Genomic DNA, 23,754 nt, shown 5'->3' with positions numbered 1-23,754 from the left:
TTAAAGTGATTTTAAGCATGTTAATATTTTGAGGGGGGGGCAGAGCTTTGTGACGTCATATTTGAGGGGGGGGGGTTTGACTTTTTGTGACGTCATGTGACGAAGGAGGGGGGGTCACAAATCGTCCAAAATCGCGTGACGTCATTTATGGACGGCCCCTTACCTCACGTATCGCTGCGATAATTCTGTTGTATTTGCTCGTCGTAGTCGTCGTTATCGTGAGGTAAACAACAACAACTTTGCCGCCGTTAATGTTATTATTATTATTGTTAATAATAAAAACCCACACCCGTTCTTCAACTCAAAGGTGCGATGGCGGAAAAGGGAGATTTGGACCTCACCGGCGCTAAACTCAATCGCGGCCTGTGGCTTGTGAAGGTAACAGAAATCATCGCAAACACCACCAACACCACCACCACCAGGCAGGCGTAGAGAAGGGGGGGGGCACGAGATATCCACTGCTGGGTGGTGTTGACCCCCCTTTCAAGCGTCGCGACCCGCACAAACATCACTCCTTTAAGCCGCTGCGAGGCGAGCCCCGATGCGCTGTATCCCGTCTCCTGTCGGGCGCCTACAACTCGCAAATAACATCGAGTAGCAGCAGAAGCAGCAATACTAATCGATCAACCCGCTGTGGAAATTCCACGTTCTTATGGACGGGGCTTTGTTCAATCCACCGTGCGAAGAAGCGATGTTTGAAGGCCGAGGCGGCGTTGTTGGTTTGAGGCCTAAGTCAGGCTCGTGTCGGTTTTTATATTTTTCTAATTGTTTTAAAATAAACGAGGCGAGTCGATGTATTTCGTTCTAAGTCTGCACGTCTGCTCGTCAGTTTTGATGTTTAAATGACGGTATTTTGTGTTTGGGCGTTCTACGTAACGAATGGATGCGTTGTAGTAAAGTGCGTACAGTAATTTATATTAAGTAAAGATCGCGAATGGCATTGAAGTGTCTTGTCTTAGTTAAGTACAAATTATATTGCATCTATGGTTACAGTCTAATGCCTAAAACTGGATTCCACAGAGGGTTAAATATTGGATATTGCTTGCATGGATGACCACATTGCAAGACCGTGGGTGTTATAGGGCTACGTTGTTAGCGACAAATCCCCATGTTGTACTGCACTTCAATGCGCCTCATTCAGTGACCAGTGTGGGGAAGTATGGTCAACTGACCCCCGCCACCCGCACTGCGTGGGGGGCTCTCATCCAGCAGTGGATTGACACAAGAACAGGCCATGCACATAACAGCACACGCTGGCTACACATTTATCTCGTAGTGCAATACAATAACAATTGATTATGCGGCATAGATTATTAATCTCATTGAGCTTGAACATGGTTAATTAATGAAGTGTTAGAATATTGATAAGGGGCCGTCCATAAATGACGTCACGCACCTAGGGGGGGGGGGGGTCAGACATTTGTGACGATGTGTGACGAGGGGGGGGGGGGGGTGAGATGTGACGTCACATCAGAATGCGAATTTTTTTTATAAATATAGAATTATTATAACAACACTAATTGTCATAACAACACTCTTACAACAACAGAGTGCAGCGCCACAATAAATACGCACTACAAATGACAATAGTTTAAAGCGATTTGAAGCATGTTTTATTTTCAAAATAGATATATGGTTTTGGGGGGCAGAGCTTTGTGACGTCATATTTGATGGGGGGGGTCTGACTTTGTGACGCCGTGTGACGAGAGGGGGGGGGGGTCAAAAATCGTCCAAAATCGCGTGACGTCATTTATGGACGGCCCCTAATGGAAATGTTTTGCTTTTACTCCCGCTTGGTTAAACAGCAGAGCAGGGTTGAACCTGGTTAACGCTTGCATGGACCACCATTGCATAACCCATTGCTATAGGCTGCAGCGTGGCTTTGTTAGTATGCCTGTTTCATCACCAAGATAAGCGTCACTTGAGGAGTAACCTTTTGCAGGAGGGTCCTGCCAGTCTTTTATGGTGGTGGTGGTGGGGGCGATGATTGCTATGTATAATCCCAGTTGAGCAATTCGGAGGTGATATTTCAGATGTGGCAAATTTGGACCATGATGCCAGCATACAATGGCCTACTCGTACGGTTAATACACCCTCAAGTATTAATTGGGGCTGCCAATGAATTTGAACCGTGAACCTCTGCAGCAAGTGGCAGTGAAGGCAATTATGGTGTGGTCACGATACATCAGCATATTCGTTGTTTTTGGGAGTTCAATGTAATACCACAGGGGCAAGTGTCTTGGTCGGCAATTCTGTCTGGGAGTAATCATGTGCGTAGTGTGAAGGTTGTATTGCTTGCTGACTCTGGATATTTGTTTTGCAGGTTCCAAAATATCTGTCTCAACAGTGGGGCAAAGCCACTGAGCGAGGCGAAGTCGGCAAGCTGAAAATTTCCAAGTAAGAGTGATATTAAGTCTCTAATCAACAACCCCGCTCTCTCATACAGGAATATAAGTGTTAATAATGTATAATTTTCTGCGGCATTGCTTATTATTATAATCATCATTATTTGTATTTCGTGTTCATTTTCTCTGGTACGGATGGTCCCAATCTTTTGTGGGTTACTTCCAATAACTCTTTGGTTCTTTCGCTAAAGTCACGTATAAAGAGAAAATAATAAATTAAATACTAGCATACGACGTTTCGATTTTTTTACTTCCAATAATCCAAAAATAGTGCTTGACGGACCAAGATACAATTTTAGTTTGATCCCAAAGTATGACACTGCAGTTCTCTTCCAGCAAGATATCGCTTGACAACAGGTGATGATGAATGGCACTTAATGTTCATACGAGGACACTTTTCGCGTCCTCTGGTCTAACACCGTTTGAGAAGAGGCTCAAAAGAAAGCTGTCTCTGGTGAGGACCAATCAGTTTCAAGGACAATGCATATATTATCAGAGTATGTTTTTTGTTTTGCATTCTGAGCACAAGTATTGTGGTTAACGCAGACATGATTCCTTGTGAAAGATTTCAGTTTGGTGTTTTAACATCTTAACACCTGTTTTGTTGCCAGAAAACAGGGGAAAAATCTACTCTTTGGTTCTTTCGGTAAAGTCACGTAGATGAAAAATAAAAAGATGATTATTTTGAAATTTAATATTATTACATTTTATTATTATTTATTTGTGTTATTTGTATTTTTTATTTTTCACCTACGTGACTTTACCGAAAGAACCAAAGAATATGGATCTTGGCAGTCACGGAAACTTCAAATCTAGAATTAACCTATTATCTTATTAAATTAATGTCAGTCTTCCGAACATCGGAATAAAGATGTAAGCATTTCTTTAAAAATGAGAAAATCCGAAATCTGAAACTCTTCCCTAGGGCATCCGTGTGGGCTCGTGCGTTGGTCTTTGTGTGCGTGTGTGCATTTATGTACGTGTATTTTTTGTGTGCATTGAGACGTGTATTTTGTTTAAGTGTGTATGCTTTATGAATGCGCATGTGTTCGGAGTGCACATGCATATGTGCATGTTTAATGTCAAACCATCAACTTGAATGAAAATTGACAATTTATCATGTTTGTGGCTGGAACATCAAAACATTTCCACTCCTGATGCACATAGTATATATGTCTGTAAACACGTTCATGCACTGTCTGTGCGCATGGTTACTCTGACAACTGAAATTTGCTTCGTAATAGGATGAATAAGAGGTTGGATGTTGGGACAAATTGACCCATGGATAATAGGATTTGGCCATAAGATGGTCTGGAATTAAATATCCTTTTCACTGTGCATTTGTGTTTTACCTTTGGTGTTTGGGCTTACGTTAGGTGGGTGTATTTTGTACTATTTCTTTTTACCAGGTAAGGCCCATTGAGCTATACAGCTCTTTTTCAGAAGCGACCTGGCCACAAATGATAGCGCAACGAAGTGGCTCAACAGGTGGAAATACTTAGCAGCCAAATACTCTAAACGCACGTTGATTCTGAATGTGGTTGTAAAAAGCGGAGAAAAATCCACGTGATCATGGGGAGAACGTGAAAACTCCAAATATGCAGGTGCCGGGGTCTGGTTCTAACTCACGACCTGTATACCAGGCGAGGTAGTTAGCACCTCGCCACCGCGGCACATGTGTAGAATGTATGTGCGCTACGTATGGACATGTATATGTGGACTGGTGACGGACAGCTGTTTACCAAACGTCTTGTCTATGCGTGCCTCATTCGCTGAATTGACTTCAGCAACATTTTCAAAAAAAGCGTTTATCTGGAATAAAAAGCCAGACTCCTGAAAAAGTTGGGCAATCCTTGGTCAAGGAACAGTACGAGCATCATTACCGCAATATCCGTTAACGAGCGAAATCAAAAGCGGCCGCAGTCAGGAGAGACACAAAGGATTGTTGAGTAAATAAAATGTAGTCCAACTGGCACATCCGACCTTGTAGCTCTAATTGGCTCACGTTTTTTTTTAATCTCCCACAACCGCCAGATTGCATTATGCGATGAGGGTTAGAGTTCATTTTCAAGAGCCTTTTTATGGCTTAATGAATCTTCCATTTGCGTTCACCACAACAATACAAGTGGTTCTGTATTTTAATTACTAAAGAGCTCACGCTATTTTTGTTGTTATTTGTTTTTTTTTTGCAGGGGACAAGGAAAGACCGAGGTGAGGATTAATATAGTTTTTATAATGCCATTACATCATCATCAACGTCACTCAGAACAGACCATGGCACGTATAACGACTCCAATCACCGATTCGCAGCGGGAGGCATCATCACAGCGGTACATTGAACAAAATTACATGGTTCAACCGCCTCGGTGTTGCAGCTCTGCATCGACATGAGCCATATATGAAGATCATTATCAGCCACGGTCAAACAAAGCAACAGAATACAAATCAGAAGAGGCGCGAGGCAAGGAGATGCACTCAGCCAAGGCCGTTCACAGAGACACTACAAGATACATTTTTAAATTGTAGAAAATTTTTAGCGGCATAGCCATGAAGATGTTAGTCACATGACAGCAGTTGTGCTGTACACCTCTCCCGCGTGGTTTTTGGGGTTCTTCTGCGTGCTATTTTTCGCGATGCCCCGACGTTTCGCTCCACGTGCCGGGAACTCCTTCGGGGACTGAATGCGTCGACCGACGTGTTATCGAGTTTTACCGCACGTTGGTTGACGCGATGTCCGACTCGCGAGTGAAATGTCGGGGGGGGGGGGGGGGGGAGCTGTGCACGTGGTCTGTCTACTTGGCGCGTCAATATTTTAGCCTGCGCTCTCCTTGCTTGTGGATCGCGTGTGCTGCGCGGATGACACGGCACGCGCACACACACACGCACACACGCACACACCGCGCGTGTTCTTCGCACGAATGTGCCACGGTAGCGGTTTGTCTCCTCAAGCAGTCGTACGCCGAACGTTCTTCGTACGTTTCACTTGAGAAGGCGAGGAGGAATGAAATGTGGCCCGTCTAAGGGTGAAGCACTTAATGCTTTTGGGTTTTTGTTGTGCAAAGGAAAATATGCACTCATCCTCTCTCTCGCCCAGGTGTGTATGCGTCAATCCAGTGCTGGTCTAAGGCCTCCATCCCCACGCCCCATGTGGGTCGTAGGGATCATTTGACCGCACGTCATCTCGATATAATAATAGTTGTTTGCCGCAGGAGGATCCTGCATTGGGGATGTTTGGCGTGTACCGATGACGCTGGGAGGAAACCGGTTTGCTCTACAGAAACGAGTTTCGTATTCCCCTCCGTCGTCAAAGCTTTCATTCTACCGATGTTTGGCCTACTGTGATGTCATCTGCAGACCGACCTAGGAGATTGTCCTAAACTGCTTGGGCCCCCTGTACCATGCACCCGTTCGTTTGGCACACAAACACGATCTCTACTGTTTAACACGTAGGCTTTAAAGTTGTACATGTTTTTGATTTACTCTCCAACACACCGGTTGGATGAAGTAGTAACTGATTAGCGCGTTGTTTACGTGACGAATCTTACTGGCTAAACCATTATTATAAACGACTTGTACTCAAACGCAAACCTCACTCCCCCTAGTGCTCAGGAGGACAGGTATCACCGCCCCATCGTTGCGCTATCATTTGTGGCCGGGTTGCTTCTGAAAAAGAAGCTAATAGGTCGGTGGGCTTTTTCTGGTGAAATAAAAATAGTTTCGTTTTATATTTGTTGGTGATTTGCTTACCTTTCCTATACTTTCACTTCTATTGTGTTTTAGTATTGTTTCTTTTAATTTTCTGTGTTTAGTTTGTTGTCCTTTCCCCCCCCGCCCCTCCGATTAGCGCGGTTGGCTACGTACGTACGTACGGTGCGAAAGAAGTCCAACGCACGTACATAAATACCGGACGTCTGTGAAAAAGCTCATCGGATTCCTCTGTCATAAATAAAGAATCTGATTTGCGCTTCGTTCATTCTCAAAGTACTCCGCGACAAATCGGCTAATTACCCCGTTGGCTGCCTCTCACTGCAGTCCTCATCGTCGTCGTCTTGGCAGCGCCTCTCTCCTCCTCCTTCTCCTCAATGCGCTCTGAGTGAGATCCTCTCTCGCGCGTTGCCGCCCCGCTCGCTATGTTAACAAGCTCCCCCCCCCCCCCGCCTCCTCCCCTTTTTTGACATTTTTAAATTCCTCAATTTGACGTCTCCCTTTGGTTAGCGAACTGCCGCGCGAGTTGCTGTTGTGTTTCTGTCTCACCTGCTCTGCCAGTGTTATATTCTTGGTTCTTTCGGTAAAGTCACGTAGAAGGGAAATAATAATATAAATATGAACCCCTGCAATCACGAAAGCTTTAAATCAAAATTTTTGCTCTGCCAGTATTGCTTGAGTGGTGCATAACTTGAATGTTTTTCTTCCCCCCCCTCCAATGTATTTGCTGTTCATCGTCGGCAATGTTATAATTTATTTTCGCTGCTGTCACTTCCTTTGTTTCCCCCCCCCCCCCCCCCCACTAAGGTCCTCTGCAGGTGATTCTTGTAAAACAGCTAAAGTCTGAATATTTCTTACCGGCGTAAACTGATCAAATCAATCGAGCTCTCCTATCTCTCTCGTTCATCTCACCAATCTGTCTCTGGCTGTTCTCATCTCTGTCTCTTGTGTATCTCGATAATTTGTATCTCTTTACGTCTTGGCGAGCCAAACATCTCTGAGTGGGGGACGTCGCCGCTTCAGGTCACTTGGCCTCTCAAGCGGTAGGGAAGCAATAAATAATCGCATTAAAAAAAATGCAATTTTGAAGACGCATACAATACAAGACGTTGACTTCTTGTGCAGTAATACATCTGCAGCGTGGTTATCAAGCAAGCGTTTTATTCGCACGTTGACACTTGAGACCTAAAGCAAGGTAGAGGTGCAGCCCCTGCAATTGCTCGCTCAGGCCAAAGAGAGGGGCCTCCGCTAGAGGGAGCTATGGAGGGTCTACGGTCTACTCCTTCGCGCTGTTGGAAGAGGTGGAAGCAGCCACGCTTTGCCAAAACCTGCCAATTGGCGAACTGTGGTGTACCCATTGGGGCACCGCGGTTGGCGAGATGTTAACTACCTCGCCTGGTGTACACAGGAGGTCGTGGGTTTGATCTCGACCCTGACACCTGTATATTTGGAGTTTGCGTGTCTCTCTGCTCATGGTCGCATGGTGTTTTCTCTCCTCTGTTTTTTTTCCCTCGACATGTAGAATTGACGTGCGTTTAGAGTATTTGGCTGCTATCAATTTCCACATGATAAGCCACTTATTTGAGCTATCATTTGTGGTCAGGTGGCTTCTGGAAAATAGCAAAAAAAGCTCGGTGGACCTTATCTGGTAAAATAAAAAATATAGCTTCAATAGTTTATTCATAATGAACGTTTTTGGGTTAGATCGCGTTACTTATAAATGTGTCGTAACCCTCCACCACTCGACACGGCCAATCAGCAAAAAAGTCTCACGTTGACAAATGACAAATAGTTCACTGCTTTAGCCCACCGGTGAGTTGAAGCGTGAAACCACAACATTTACAATTTTTTTTTTAGTATGACGTTTCGCTGGTAATTGCATCCAGCATCATCGTGCAATTCGCCAGAATGGTGAGGCTCTGCTCTTGCTCCCGGTCTTAAATAGAGCAGCAGCAGAAGGGTGACGTCATCATTTAACTCATCGGGTGCAACAGTTTAGTTAAGTTGAACTGCTGGGTGGACAAAGCGAAGAAACATACCCCCGTTGTTTTAACTGCTGTGCCGGAAATTGGACTCGACCCGGTGACCTCTTCATTGCAGCGTGCTAACTAATTGACACGTACGTGCATACGCAATGTTCACGGCGGTGTCGCGCACGCTTGTGCCCCGTAGGCATTTCCTCGGTGTCTCGCTCGCTGTTTTTAAATCCTTTATATTAAGTTCACTTGCTTGCTTGCGCGCTTACGACCGTGCAAATCTTTCGGTAGTTTTTTAACCCACTTCCCGTGATCCAATCGAGCTGACATTTTGCACACAGACTCGTTGTGTGTGACAATTTATTTTCGTGAAAATTTTTTTCCAAAATTTTCCACTTTTTAGGAAAAAAGAAAATTTCATATTTAATTTAAAATACCAATGTGATAAAAATGAAACTCTTACTCAAGAAAAACAGAAATGAATAATAAAATAAAACCGATGCCACGCATATAAAGGATTTATAGTGAAAAACTTTGTTTTTACGGGTTAACTTTTTTCCTCAGGTCTCCTTTGTGCTGAGCGAGGAGCTGGCTGGGGGAGGGGTCCAGGGGACAAGCGCGAAGAGCACAGCCATCAGCACCCCACGTGACCACGTGCTGGCCCTTCAGGGGGTTGCTGGGCAAAGCCTAGGTGTCTTCACTGAAGGCTCCTCTGGTACGGAGAGATAATTATTAAGCTTATTTTTTAATCGCTTCTCGCCCATTTTGCCTAAGGTCATGTTTTAGTATCGCCTGTTCTTTTCGTTGTTGTTGTTGTGTTTAGTTTGTTGTTCTTCCCCCCCCCCTAACCCGCACCTCCGATTTGCACGGTTGGCTACGTACGGCGAGAAAGAAGCTCTACGTACATAGAAAATATATTGTCTCGTGTCATTTGTGAAAATGTCGCCTCAATGCCGTGGCGTTTGTAACGTGCGCAGTCAGAACCAACGCCAAACAAATGTCCAAGCTTTGTGGTCCTATATTTGTATGTTTGGCCAACTCCCGTAAATGAGTGTTTGTAAATATTGGAGGAGTACCCGGAGAAAACGCACACGGTGCAAGGTGTGGGTTCATACTCATTCCCCCATCCAAACAGAAACGAACCCACTCGCTGTTCTGCCTTACCATGACAGACCAGAAGATGGCGACCTTCAACGCTCATGGGCAGAGAGGGAGTCTCACAAATGTGAGCGGATACACCAAACCTCGCCTGCGAAAGTCCTGGCTCGCAGGCGGGCGTAACCGCCCGTGCGGTTTGACCCATTGACGGCGATTGTGGAAGAGACGTGATAATGCGCACAAGTGTTTCAAAGGCAACCCATGCTAGCTCAATTGGAATGCTTTGCTGCACGCCAAGTCCTCGCTTAGCGCATGGTGTTCACACGATAACGCGTGTTCCAATCAACGCGGTCCTTCTGTTACGGAACATTTTTGCGCACAATGTGGAACACGCACAACGTTATGACGCGGAATGCGTGCCGACATAACGCGGAACGCGCGCCGTTATAACGTGAAACGTCGCACCGTTATAGCGTAGAACGTTACATCGTTATAACGTGGAATGTGCACACCGTTATAACATAGAACGCGCACATCATTATAACGCGGTTTCTGAGCGGTCAGACGACAAACTCTTCTTGAGCTTTATTCTAGATTTGAAGTTTTCGGGACTGCAAGGATCCATACTCTTTGGTTTTTTCGTTAAAGTCACGTAGGTTAAAAAAGAAAACAAATCAATTAAATCACGACGTTTCGGAGGCAACACAAGCTTCCGTCTTCAGGTGGAACCGTCACAGCACGATTACTGTACCAAGTGAAGAGAGCGCTGGGAGACACAACCTTGTATATATCTTCCTGAGCTGAGCGTTACGGTGATACAGTACGCGGAATGATACAGTCACGCGGGGGCGTGCCCTCGGTTATTTGTCGCGCCATCTCTGCGCGTGCGTAGCAGTACATCGCATCGCGCCAAATTTCGTCGTTGCATCAGTTACGGGGAAATGGTTTTCGCGCAACGCATTTTTCGAGCGACGCGGCGAGGCGCTTGTCAGGAATGCATCCACCGTGTGATACGAGGAGTGAATGCACACTCGTGTATTCTACCCAAGAGATGGCCACACACAGAGTGAATTTGAGAATTAACTTTTTTTGTTCCATTCACTTAATAGTGCTACTCTCAACAAAAGCTTCCTCTCTGAACAATGAAATGTTGTGCTTGTGCAACACCCCACAGGAAAGCAGACGGATGCCACCTCGGGGAATGTCGTATATGGTAAGTACATGTGTGTATTATTTAGAGGCCTTTTGAAGCAATTAAATTTACTCGCTACAAACTGGTTTTATTTTTAACAAAACTTTTATAATTTACGACTCGTATTATGTTGCATTGACCGTTTTTAAACGTTTGAAAATGTACAGTTCCGCAATTTTCTTTTTACACATGTTATCGTTAGTTCTAACTGGCTTAATAGTCCAATTTGACCCACCTCTGGATGTTTAGTTGGGCTGTCAGAGAGAGACCCAGGAACCACTTGACTCCTCAATCAGCTTCTAAGTACCACACAGCATCTCGTATGCCAGGGCATGTGGGCGTCACGGGCTAAGCGGTGAACAAGTGTTTTTTGTGAAGAGCTGCAATGTGGGTAAATTTACAGCTTGAGATGGATTTGCAATTGTAAAGTTGTCTTAATAATATCCCTGCCGAGATTAACTAAACTAAAAACTGTGGGTGGGCAGGTGTTGTCAATATTCCCCACACCCCCCTCTCTAGTTTCCTCCGCTTGCTTGGGAAGATTATCTTTCGGCACAGCCAATGCCGAATCATTATAAGCTTGCCTCTCCAAACACACTCAAACACCCTCAAATAAGAGGCGACCCAACAACTTGCATTAGCTGCGTCTCACGCGCTGTTAAATGTACCGTGTGTAGCTGCGAAGCTAAGTACCCTAGTGCACACTTTCATTTCTGCGACTTATATTCCAACGATGGTGGCGGCTGGATTAATCACGAGTAATATAGGCCGCAGCTGGTCAGTCAGTGGTGAAGAATTACAGGCAGGGCGGGAGGGAAAAATATAAATTAAATCTTGACTTAAAGCTATCGTGGCTGCAGGAATTCATATTCTTTGGGTCTTTCGGTAAAGTCACGTGGAAAGAAAATAAATTAAATAATAGAATACGATGTTTCGATTGCAACACAAGCAGTCGTCGTCAGGTCGAACTAAATTTGAGAGAGAGACAAAACACAGACACGGAGACACAGAGAGAGAGACACACAACAGAGACACACAGAGACCCAATGCTTCTGTGTCGTGCCCTTAAATAGAGAGAGGGGGGGGGGCAGAGAGAGAGGTGGGTCTGCTGGAGCAGAGAAATTAGCATGTCAATGAGAGAGCTGTCTGGAAATCCACCTCGTGGTGGCAGGGGGAGGGAAAGACCCAGCAAGTCTGGTAAATTTTAGAGAGAGTTGTGTGGAAATCCACCCCGTGGCGGCAGGGGGAGAGAAAGATCGAATGGACCTATGAGAGCTTGGTACATTTTAGACAGAGAAATGGGCAGTTAGAAAAAAAAACTTAGTAAATGTTTGGAAATGTAATGCAATGCAACGCAGAGAGTCGGCTAACACACAGTTAACGCATAGCCTGGTTGATTAAAAACCAGGTTGACAAAATCTAGGACGTTTCGATCGCAACACAAGCGGTCGTCATCAGGAAAAGGGGATGACTGCTTGTGTTGCGATGGAAATGTCGTAGATTTTTTGTTATTTTCTTTGAACCTATCTACGTGACTTTACCGCAAGACCCAAAGAATATATAAATTAAACTTTCTTTTTTATTTTTACCAGGTTGAGGGCCCACTGAGCTATTCAGCTTTTTTTCAGAAGCGACCTGGCCATAAATGATAGCTCAACAAAGCGGCTTATCGTGTGGAAATGTATAGCAGCCAAATACTCTAAATGCGTGTTGATTCTAAATGTGGAGGGATAAAACCGGAGGACCCGGAGAAAAATCCACGTGACAGCGGGGAGAACACGCAACCTCCAAACATACAGCAGGTGTCAGGGCCAGGATCGAACTCACGACCTCCTGTATACCGGGTGAGATAGTTAACATCTCGCTACCATGGTGCCCCTAAAAGATAGCTAGGACCCCCGTGGCATGGTCAACTCGACAGCGTTGGTAAAGTGACCATTTGCTTGGTGAATTTGCGCCATTCCATTGATGACGTCACCCTGCTGCTGCTCTATATAAGAACGGGAGACAGAGCAGAGCCTCACCATTTTTGCGAATTGCCTGATGATGCTGGATGCAATTACCAGCGAAACGTCGTACTCAAATTGTAAATGTTGTGGTTTCACGCTTCAACACACCGGTGGGCTAAAGCAGTGAACGATTTGTCTTTTGTCAACGTGACACTTTTTTACTGATTGGCCGTGTCGGGTGGTGGAGGGTTACGACACATTTATAAATAACGCGATCTAAACCCAAAAACGTTGATTATGAATAATATTGGTCGCGAAAGCCTACGTGTTAAACTGAGGGATCTAACTGGTTGCATTTTATGTAACGTGGGCTCTGTCCGTAGCAATGTGGAATTTGCACCAATGGCTCTGTATTTTTGAAATGAATGCCCTTCATCGCTCCGATAACAACATTGTCACTCGGGAGTTGCATTTCAGTAAGGACTTTGTGTCTTTTTGTAACGTGGGTTTTAGTTTTGATTACTATAATTGTTGCCTGCTTACAATTTAAACGACTCGCTTTTTTCAATTTTTCAACAGCTCTGTTGAATTTTAACGTTTCAAAAAAATTGCAAGTGCTTCCTATGACCGCCATCAGGACAATGTTATTAAGCATCTCCGAAGAGACAATGGTGAAGCCCCATGTAGCGACTGAGGGTGCAGAAGGTTATTCTCGATATCAGTTCTGTGACAGATTGCATTGTGATGTTGGGTTTTGTGCCCGGAAATTATGTCCTGCTTCCGTGAGATGTCCCCTGTACCACGGAGGAGACACGGGGGCGACACGGGGGCGTGATGAGTGGGGTTCATGTCATGGCACAGCATGGAAGACAACACGGCAATGATTATGTGAATTGCATTGAGTTTTTCGGTAGTAATAGGATTATTACGCAACATGACGGAGATGAAATTGGTTATATAATAATAATAATAATTCATAACACCGCAGGGAATTGTGGAACTTAGACCGGAAAGTGCACAGATGCTGGGAGAGATGCATGCCTGGAATTACGTTGAGTAACAGAATGGGGAACAAGTGGATTGGAGCGCTTAAGTTGTTTGTTTGTCTAATTTTAGATAAACTTTTCTTGGAGGGGGTCGTGGTCCAGCGTGCCGACTGCAGGCCCGTTGTTGGAGAATCCTACATGAAGATGAAAAGGTTTGAGAATTATATATTTATATATATTTTAAACTTTCTGTCAATTTCAACCGCGATTTTAAACTGGAAAAAAACCTCGTTTGGTGTAATTTCACGTCAAGGCAGAGGTGAAACCTTCACTTGAGGTTCTTCATCGGTGTTAAATATCCACACACACGCACGTTACACTGATACCACGGGACCGTGAGAGGTGGTGACGACTTTGGGGAGGCGTTCATCCAGCATTGGATTGATCTTGGCTGATGATGACGATGATGATCTGTACGTGTGTCCATTTGAAAAGCGAGTTTACTTGCTAATGTTTGTAAATGTTTATAAATGTGTGTGAGTAGCAGATAAACCTTTAAATTGCATTGTGTCCAGGGTTCTTTGCCTTTCGGAATTATAGAACGCCTACAATTGGCGTTTTGTGTGCGCGCCTGCCTGCTGCGTTGTAGAAAATGCAACGTGTTTGCCCATAACACTGTCCTAAAAGTATAAATTATATAACAGGCGGCATTTCAGGAAATGGCTCTTCGTCATCATGCAGAAAGCGGCAAGAGTGTCTCTATGCCTCTATGCGGTGGCGGGATGTTAACTGTATACAGGAGGTCGTGGGTTCGATCCCGACCCTGAAGCCTGCAGTGTATTTAGAGTTTGCGGTGTCTCTCGCTCTCATCATCATCATCATCACGTTGGCTATGAGATGTTGACTACCTCGCCTGGTATACAGGAGGGCGTGGGTTCGATCCCGACCCTGAAGCCTGCTGTGTATTTAGAGTTTGCGGTGTCTCTCGCTCTCATCATCATCATCATCACGGTGGCTATGAGATGTTGACTACCTCGCCTGGTATACAGGAGGTCGTGGGTTCGATCCCGACCATGAAGCCTGCTGCTGTATATTCGGAGTTTGCGTGTTTCCCCAATGGTCACGCGGATTTTTCTCTCGGGTCCTCCGGATTTACCGCCACATTTGGAATGAACATGCGTTTAGAGTATTTGGCTGCGATACATTTCCACATCATAAGCCACTTCGTTGGGCATTCACTTGCAGCCAGAAAGCTGTGTAACTCAGTGGGCTTTGCCTGCTAATATAAAAAAATGAGTTTGTTTATAGTTTGGAGTGTTTTCATGGTTTCTGCTTTTGCGCACCGATTAGCCCCAGCGTAGCATCACCAAATAATGTTTTCATCTTGCAGGATGCAGATTGAAGAGTCCTCCAAGCCGATGCGGTTGTCCCAGCAGCTCGAAAAAGCGGTCACGACAAATTACAAGCCCGTGGCAAACCACCAGTACAACGTGAGTTTCCTGTTGAATGTTCAAATTTTTGCACATGTGTAGTGGGTTAATAACTGGAGGAGAGTTTCTTTGAGGCAACACGGTTTATACTGGTAGGAACCTCTGGTTACACCAGCCCACAGGGGATTATTGTGTGCGTCCGTCCGTCCGTCGTGCAAGGAGGGGCTGGGTGGGAAGGGAGGGGCTGGGTGGGGAGGGAGGGGCTGGGTGGGGAGGGGAGGATGGGGAGGGGCTGGGTGGGGAGGGTGGGGAGGAGCTGGGTAGAGAGGGTGGGGCTGGGTGGGGTGTAGGTTGGGTGGGGAGGGGCTGGGTGGGGAGGGGCTGGGTGGGGAGGGGCTGGGTGGGGAGGGTGGGGAGAGGCTGGGTGGAGAGGGTAGGGAGGTTGGGGCTGGGTGGGGGGTGGGAGGGGTGCGGCTGGGTGGAGAGGGGCTGGTCACCCCGTGGTGCCCTTATAAAACTCAACGTTTAACCTACTCACGCCGGCTTGTGCCCGCCCTCACAGTCGGGCATATTTGCGGAATACACCACGCCGCCGTTGACCCTGGCCATTGACCGAGCAACCCAACGTTCCTACCAGCTCCCTCCGCAGGAATGTGTTTAACAGTAACTGCTGACACAAAATGGTAACGGGCCCCTTACACCCGATACGCTAAGGAGGTAGCCTCTCCGGACAATTAGGCCTCTCGCTGACTAATGCACGCACACAATTCACATGAGCACAACATATAATTACGATGTCTGAGATAAATAAAAGAGCAATTGCAATGGTACTCTTCCGCCTCAAATCGTTGCACCTGATGAGTTAAATGATGACGTCACCCTTCTGCTGCTGCTCTATTTAAGACCGGGAGCAAGAGCAGAGCCTCACCATTCTGGCGAATTGCCCGATGATGCTGGATGCAATTACCAGCGAAACGTCGTGCTACTCAAAAATTGTAAATGTTGTGGTTTCACGCTTCAACACACCGGTGGGCTAATGCAGTGAACTATTTGTCTTTTGTCAACGTGACACTTTTTTGCTGATTGGCCGTGTCGGGTGGTGGAGAGTTACGACACATTTATAAGTAACGCGATCTAAACCAAAAACGTTGATTATGACTCCTAAATATAACACAGTGGGGTAAATGCCTTGACGTTTTGCGTTGGTGTCTCTTGAGCACAAAGAAACGGACGGGTAGTGGCGAAGCCGTTCTCGTTCACTCGTTGTTTATCATCGTTAGCAGCTGGCCATCCTGTGGACGCCTGCGTGCGTGCAAAACCACTGTCGATGCGCTCCACGTGTTGGGCTGCTTCCCCACCCCCCCCCCCACCGTTTCAGGTTATTACAAAACACAACGGTTGTTTTGTAACGCCGGCTCACTAAAAAAAATATATCCCCGGGGTTCCGTTTGCATAACAAGACATCACAACACTGACGCCGAGGCCCTAACCAGAGCTGCCTCTTCAGTCCCTTGGGGGTGTTTTGTGCGACTTTGGGGACTCACTTGCCCCCCTCGGCTCTTGCTGCCTCAGTTCGTCGCTGCCCGCCCCACGTGTTTTTGCCTATTCTTGGCGTCATCTGGTCCAACACCAGTGGAGACTAGGCTCTAAGAAAATCTGTCTCGGGTGTGGACCAATCAACGTCAAGGACAGTGCATATCATTATCATCATCAGAGTTGTTTCTTTTTGTTTGCATTTTGACTGCTCGTGTTGTGGTTATTGCAAACATGATGCCTTGTATAAAGGTGTCAGTTTTGTACCAGTTGAAAGGGTAAAAACCTATTACTATATTCTTGGTTCTTTCGGTAAACTGCCAAATCGCTGTCTGTGGTGCTGATGTTAGGAAAAAACGCCACCTTTTTCAAATTTTCTTGCTGTGGATTTCACACCTGGTGATGATTGCTTGTGTTGCAGTCGAAACGTCGTGAGAATTTTTATTGTTGAATATCTTTGTTATTTTATTATTTCCCTTCTACGTGACTTTACCGAAATAACCAAGAATATGAATCCCTGCAGTCACGAAAGCTTTAAATAAAAATTTAGTTAAATTTCGCTTTAAAGCTTTCGTGACTGCAGGGATTCATCTTCTTGGTACTTTCGGTAAAGTCACGTAGAAGGGAAATAAGAAAATAATAATAAAAAATTTGTATGTTTTCTTTTTATTATTTTATTATTTCCCTTCTACGTGACTTTACCGAAAGAACCAAGAAGATCAACATTTAGTGTTTGTTCCTGTTTCAGCAATCGTTTTTTTACACCCACCCCCTCCTCCTCCTCCGAGCCGTTTCCCCGCTCCTCCCTGGCCCAATGCGACGCTGCCGCTCTGAACCATTTTTTTTTCTCTGCCGGTTTTCCTTATCTGCAGATCGCGTTCGACCGCAGGAAGAAAGAGGAGGGAAAGCGCGCGCGTGCCGACAAGCAGCAGGTCCTGGACATGCTCTTCTCCGCCTTCGAGAAGCACCAGTACTACAACATTAGAGACCTGGTGGACATCACCAAGCAGCCTGTTGTGAGTGGTTTCTTTTCTTCTCAATGTCGAGATGGAGTCGCGGGCATAGCCACCTCGATGGCCTGGTAAGACGATGTGTCATTTATATTACTTGTCAGCAGGAGGCAGTGCACTGCTGTGAACCGTGGACACCCCCTGGCTGTACACGTATGTACAGTGGAACCTCGGTATAGGTCGTTAATTCGTTCCAGAAGGTAGGACCTATACCGAAAATGACGTAGACACCAAACTAATTTTTCCCATAAGCAATAAAGGGAAAGGAAATAATCCGTTCCAGAGGAAGAGAAATGATATTTTACATGGCATATTATACATTAATGGGGTTGTATAAAATAATTGAGACACTACTTATTACTAAAATGCATACAGAAGCCACGTGACCGCGCTGCTGCCAGCTGCGCTGGTCACGTGGTGCGCGCCTCAACCCCGGGGCTCCACCCTCCATGGGGGCAGCCCCCCACGCCCCCCGCCCCTCTCGCTTTGTCTCAGTCGTGAATGGGGTCTACGCGGGTACTGTACGCGGTGACTCATCCCGACCCATACAAGTTCTAGCAAGCGCGTCGTATCCCAAGCAAGACGACGTCGTATCCCAAGACATTTTTCTCCCGAATAAACACGACGTATACCAAATTCGACGTATTCCAAAGCGGACGTATTCCAAAGCGGTCGTATACCGAGGTTCCACTGTACGTTGAACCTCTTTCGCACAGTACGTAGCCCACTGTGCAAATCCGAGGTGGGGGGGAAAAGGACGGCAAACTGAACACGAAAAAGCAGTTGCCGAAGAAATGAGGCTTCAGTCGAGAATGGGCCACCGGGCCTCCCGTCGCCTACGCTGTGTCTACGGGCAGTGATAACGGCGGCGTGACGTGCCGAGCTCCCACGTCTTTCACAAGCCAGAGTGTGGTGAAGTATGGATCACGTCTGTACGTACGTTGAACTGTTTTCGCACCGTACGTAGCCAACCGTGCTAATCAGAGGTGCGGGGGAAGGACAATAAACGAAACAACAAAAAGCAGTGGCGGGGGGGGGGGGTGAGGCTGTCATACAGCGACGGATCAACAAAGGAGATCATCATGTACACATGGCTCCTTATGCAGCCCAAAAAAATTGGGGCATCGCGATACCATGCAGCAGGGACCTTTGCTTCAAAATTCTCTTGGGGACCAGTGGGTGGTGAGGAGGAGGAGGGGGGGGTTGTGATTCGAAGGTTTCCACTCATTTCTCTGCCCTTTGGTTTCCAGATGAAAATGATTGGGGTTCTGTGTTTGCATTCAATTGTGAGTTGTTGTGGATTTCGTTGTTGACATTGCTCCAGAGAAGTGCCACGACTATATACAGCGAAAAGGGGGGACAATTGGCAGAGCCGAGAGATCGATTGAGAATGTTGGTGAAAAATGGGCTGAGTAAAATGCTAATTTTCTTGAATTTAATTTTGGTAGGGGAAGGGATGAAGGGACCGAAAATTGAGCCCGGGACTTAGAGACCGAATCGGTGACAGCTGATAGGAAGCAACCTTGAAAATTTTTTTAAAAGGTGTGCCCTGGAAAGGTGGGGAGGGGGGGGGAAATCCGGCATGAATGTGTGGAGGGTTGGTGGGGGGTGGTGAGATGAGCCAGAGTCGGGAAGTTGTTAATTGCTTTTTTTAGCTGTGGGAGAAAAACGGAGAGCCCAGAGGAATTCCATGCAGAACAGGCGAGGGGGAGAGAACCAGACAGACTCCACGCGCAGGAAGGGAAGGTTCCCCAGTGAGGAATCGAACCCAGGCTGTGAGACACTGGTGCCACCACTGCGCCACCCCCCACCCCCCAAGTTAAGAGAGCAGGTAGGTCTGGGTGTGGTGCATGTTTTGTAATGACGACTGCACGCGCGTACACACACGTGCCCTGCCCATCGCAACCTTCCCAGCGGTTTAATGAAATTGGTAATGATTTTGGGTCGCGATTTAATTTGCGAGTCTTTTATTATTTTTTTTCTAAATTTTCACACTTTTGTGCGGTCTCTCAGACTGTCATTTTTGCTTAGTTTTGCCCGCTCCCGTTAGCCTAAAGTGTAACGTCAGCTGTATACGTTACACGAACCGTAAATAATAATTGATTCTCACACACAACACACGATTAAATCCATGCATCGTTCGTGGAAGAATCAATTTTAAATGATGAATAGATGTACCATTGGATGCCTAGCGGGCACCCAGAGGTCTGTAATCAATCAAAAGACCAGTTGGTGGGATACTGTGAAAGCTTTATTAATGCAGTGGTCCTTAACGTTTACTGCAGCCTTGCACCCCTTGGGATCTCAATGGGAAGATAATGTAAAATGTGAATAAGTACATGTAGGTTTGATGCAACAAAGTACTTGTATTTTTTTACTTAAAGCTTTTGTGACTGCAGGGATTCATATTCTTGGTTCTTTCGATAAGTCACGTAGAAGGGAAATAATAAAATAATAAACAATAATAAACAATAAAATTCTCACGACGTTTCGACTGCAACACAAGCAATCATCATCAGGTGTGAAACATTTTCTTGCTGTGGATTTCACACCTGATGACGATTGCTTGTGTTGCAGTCGAAACGTCGTGAGAATTGTATTGTTTTATATTTTTATTATTTCCCTTCTACGTGACTTTACCGAAATAACCAAGAATATAAAGTAGTTGTACTTCCGCACCCGTGCTTAATTTGTCTTTTTGATGATTTGCCTTCTAAAAAAAAAATCTGGCCCTGTCTCGCCGCACCCCCCCCCCCGAAAGGGCATCTTTGCACCCTCAGAAAGCTTATCTCGCACTCCCAGGGAGTGCGTGCACCCCAGGTTAAGAAACACTGTTGTACCCTTCCCCACATGTTGGGCCAGTACAGTGCGATGGCCTTGCCAGCTTTAATACACCTGGGTAAGTTCTTGAACATTCATGGGAAGCCTCGCTGCCAAGTGCATAGTACAGAGGGACTCGACTAACCAGTTTTGAAAGTTTGGCCTGCAGATAAATTGAATGATTCGATGTTGTTTCATGTGCCCACTCGTGATTGACGACTGGTTGCTGCTCCAGCCTAATGAGGCGAGCAGTTGGGCAAGTTTGTTCTGTGCCTGCTCCTCTCGAGGTGGTGACGATACGGTGGCGTGGCCGGCAAGCTACTGGACATCTGTGTGTGTAAAAACAAAAAGAGCGTTACAGCTCATCGGATTCCTCCGGTGTAAATACATATTTTGATTCTGAAACTCAGCTTGTGGTTAGGAGGTGAGCAATTCCAGCCGTCTTGAGATTCGAGTAGGGAGCATAACGCGGGTTCAAATGTGTGTGTTGAACTTCTTAGCTCGTGTGCTCGGTCTTTCCAGCGCAGGATCGTGAGAGATGTCGGACCGATTGGGGGATGCCTTTATGCAGCAGTCTATTGATCTTTGCTGTTGCTGCTGCTGATGCTGCTGCTATTACCTGGCTGGCTGACGCTATTCACTGATGTCTGTTAAAGTACACAGTTGTAAATATGTTCCGTGTAAGGCCACGTTGAGGCTTTTAACCAAGATGCAAAGTGGGTACACCCGATAAAGTTCCTGTAACCGCAAAAAAAAATCCTTGCCACGATTCGTGAACGTGGCAATGTAAATTCACGAGCCGTGCGATGCGGGTGCCTGATTATCCATATTGAAATCCCACATGCAAAGGCAATGTAGCTGTTTGTCAAACCAACTATTGGATGAAGGCCTCCTCGGTTGTTTCTGACCGTGCTCGTCATTGCAGGTTGGGTATCAGAACTGCTTCAGATATCTGGCCGTGAAGTTAAACTCAGCTACAGTGGATCTGCGAGGCATTGCTCTAAGCACTACGCCGTTCAGTGAGGAGCCCCTTAAACACCGTCACGGTCGGCGTTCAACGTAATCTCGGGTTCTGAGCGTGTCTTTATTTGGAGGAGCACTTTGTAAGGCAACGTGAGTAGCAGCTGTGTATGCAATTGCACGTGGTCTTGCGCCCACTTTAAGCGATGCAAGTAAAACATGGTTTGTAAAAGTGTCAACCGTAAAAAAAAAAAAAATCCCGTGCGGACGGAACCAACAGCTGGAGTGGAAAACAAGCGATGTTTTGCGCTTCGAGTTGATTTTATTTTTAACCAGGTGAGAACTCAAGGGAGCATGAGATAGGCGTCTCATTTTGCAAGGTTGACCTGGGGCATTAGTCTGCCAGGAGGAGCCAATGATTGCTGCTACGTCTGCTCTTTGGTGATTTCCGTGTTAAGTTTGTTCGCCTGCCCCCGCAACCTCCGATTGGCGCGGTTGGCTACGTACAGTGCGAGAGAAGTACAACATACGCAGACTCGCACAGAGACAGACCCATACACTCATCAACTCGCACAGACACACATATCTTGATTTGAAGCTTTCGTGACTGCAGGAATCCATACTCTTTGGTTCTTTCGGTAAAGTCACGTGGGTAGAAAATCAAATAAATCACGACGTTTCGATCGCAACACGAAGGAATCGTCATCATGTGGGACAACCACAGCAGTTTTGTCTTGCTGTGGTTGTCCCACCTGATGACGATTGATTGGTGTTGCTGTGGAAACGTCGTGCTACCCACGTGACTTTACCAAAAGAATCAAAGAGTACGGAGACCCATAGTTTGTTGTCCTTTCCCCGCACCTCCAATTAGCGCGATTGGATACGTATGATGCGACAGACGTTCACCATACATACATCTCCCAAGAGGGCAATCTTTCGTAGTGACACGGAGATGCGTACATTTCCTGCTCTTCTGTTTTTTTGCAGACATACCTCAAGGATATTCTGCGCGAGATCGGGATCTACAACGTGAAGGGGACTCACAAGAACACGTGGGAGCTGAAGCCAGAGTACAGACATTACCAGAGCGACGAGAAGAGTGACTGACAACACGGCTCGGTGTGTGGGCCCGCATCGCGCGTGCGTGCGTGCGTGTACCATACGACTCATTTAAACGCTGTTTATAAATGGGTATCACCACCACCGGTTGCGTATGGTGACGTGGTGGGGTAAAGTGTGGGTACACCCACCGCTTCTAAAGGTGTTTGGCCAGCTTGCAAGAGTAGGGCCAAAATCATACCCCGCTCGAAGGGCTGTCTCGTGGAGGCAGGGCTTTTGAACCTCCTTTAAGTTAATGTGCCCGGGTGTTGGCAGCAGCCTCCTTATTGAGAAGGATCGTTCGATGATGCGGTGGTGATGGCGAGGGTGGCGTTTGTCTCTTTGCAATGTTGCACTGCTGTCGATGCGGTACCAGCATTTGTTTTTAATGTGTTGAATAAACAAAAAAAATGTCTTATTCCTTCAATTAATTTCTCCACGTAGCGGCTGGCTGTGTGTGGCTCCCCACGTCATCCGGTGCTGTGGGCCTTTGCCGAACAGCTGAACGGGCACGCCTGAGATATGCGTTTTCATAACCCAAGCCCGCCAACTCATCTGGTCAAGTTTAGCCGGTTTTCGATGGTAGCTGCAGGCAGGCACCAACCAAAAGCTTGGTTTTGCATTCAATTTGCGCAAGCGTAGAGTCTTGCAAATTATTTGACGACAAATTAAGCGATATCGCCCCACTCGTGTTCACAGCTTGAGTGCGTGCGCTCCTTAAGAGGTGGGAAGGTAATTGTCATTGGACACCATCTCTCAAAGGTTTTTTTTATTTTCCTGATAAAAATACTGTAATACATAAATCAACATTCCCCCAACTTTGACCTGGATGTGCATCGTCATTGAATATTGTCTGTGCGTGCAAGTAAAGTGAAGTTACAGTATTGTCAGATGTTTTGTTTGCTTTGTCATGAATAGAAATTCTATAAATATGTCTTCAAATGTCTAAAGTATGTCACGAAACCTGTTTAATTTTTTTCCACAATGCAGTCGTACTCGTACTGAAACTACTACGTTTATGAACGCGTAACGTGGGACAGTTTAGCGTAATTATTGTGCACGCAAGCTTTAAAGCATTACCGAAGGCCGCCGTTTGCTACTGCTCCACACGGCTTTGATCTGCAAATAAAACGACGGTGCTCCATAAACCCCTTCAGAAGAGCAACTGGTCGCTGCGCACTCGTCCACAAGTGGGGAATCAAAGACGACAACCCACGGACCGCACAAATTGACCATATCGCGTATAACTGCATCATCCTACGCCCGCTCTCCGGCGGACTGAGCGGAGTTAGTTGCGCAACTCTCCCGAAGCTATCTCGTGGCTCATGAACTTGAACTTGTGCGTGCCATTTGCACACATTTGCCATACGCTGGAGAGAGAGAGGGAGAGCAATACCGAAATTAAAACGTCTTCTCAAAATAGTGCAGTGTCCTTTGAAACCACACTGTAGCTGTTAAAAGCTCGCTTGCTTGCTACAAACGGCGTCTTTGTTACCCAAGTTATTTTTTGCATGTTGTCATTTGAAACCAACGGATGAAAACGTTGCAGGATTTAATAAAGAGCCAATTAAAAAGAGCGGGCATGTTTTTAT

General features: G+C 46.2%; 1 protein-coding gene across 1 annotated transcript; it reads left to right on the top strand.

The window, feature by feature from the left end:
* Positions 1 to 127: 127 nt before the first annotated feature.
* GTF2F2 (general transcription factor IIF subunit 2) lies at positions 128 to 23,754 on the top strand. Its single transcript, XM_078880104.1, has 9 exons — positions 128 to 378; positions 2,324 to 2,397; positions 4,598 to 4,616; positions 8,651 to 8,801; positions 10,359 to 10,397; positions 13,442 to 13,523; positions 14,702 to 14,801; positions 17,147 to 17,290; positions 22,052 to 23,754. Exons 1-9 carry the CDS (start codon positions 313 to 315, stop codon positions 22,169 to 22,171), a joined length of 795 nt encoding a protein of 264 aa, XP_078736230.1. The 5' UTR covers positions 128 to 312; the 3' UTR covers positions 22,172 to 23,754.

The sequence above is a fragment of the Lampetra fluviatilis genome, chromosome 56, assembly GCF_964198595.1.
Source record: "Lampetra fluviatilis chromosome 56, kcLamFluv1.1, whole genome shotgun sequence".
In the NCBI taxonomy this organism is placed as follows: Eukaryota; Metazoa; Chordata; class Hyperoartia; order Petromyzontiformes; family Petromyzontidae; genus Lampetra; species Lampetra fluviatilis.
This window is presented reverse-complemented; position numbering and strand designations above follow the sequence as displayed.

Coding starts and splice junctions, on each gene's coding strand:
- GTF2F2 (XM_078880104.1), top strand. CDS start 313: ATGGCGGAAAAGGGAGATTTGGACCTCACCGGCGCTAAACTCAATCGC. Junction 379..2,323: donor GCGGCCTGTGGCTTGTGAAG/GTAACAGAAATC, acceptor TTTGTTTTGCAG/GTTCCAAAATATCTGTCTCA. Junction 13,524..14,701: donor TCCTACATGAAGATGAAAAG/GTTTGAGAATTA, acceptor TTCATCTTGCAG/GATGCAGATTGAAGAGTCCT.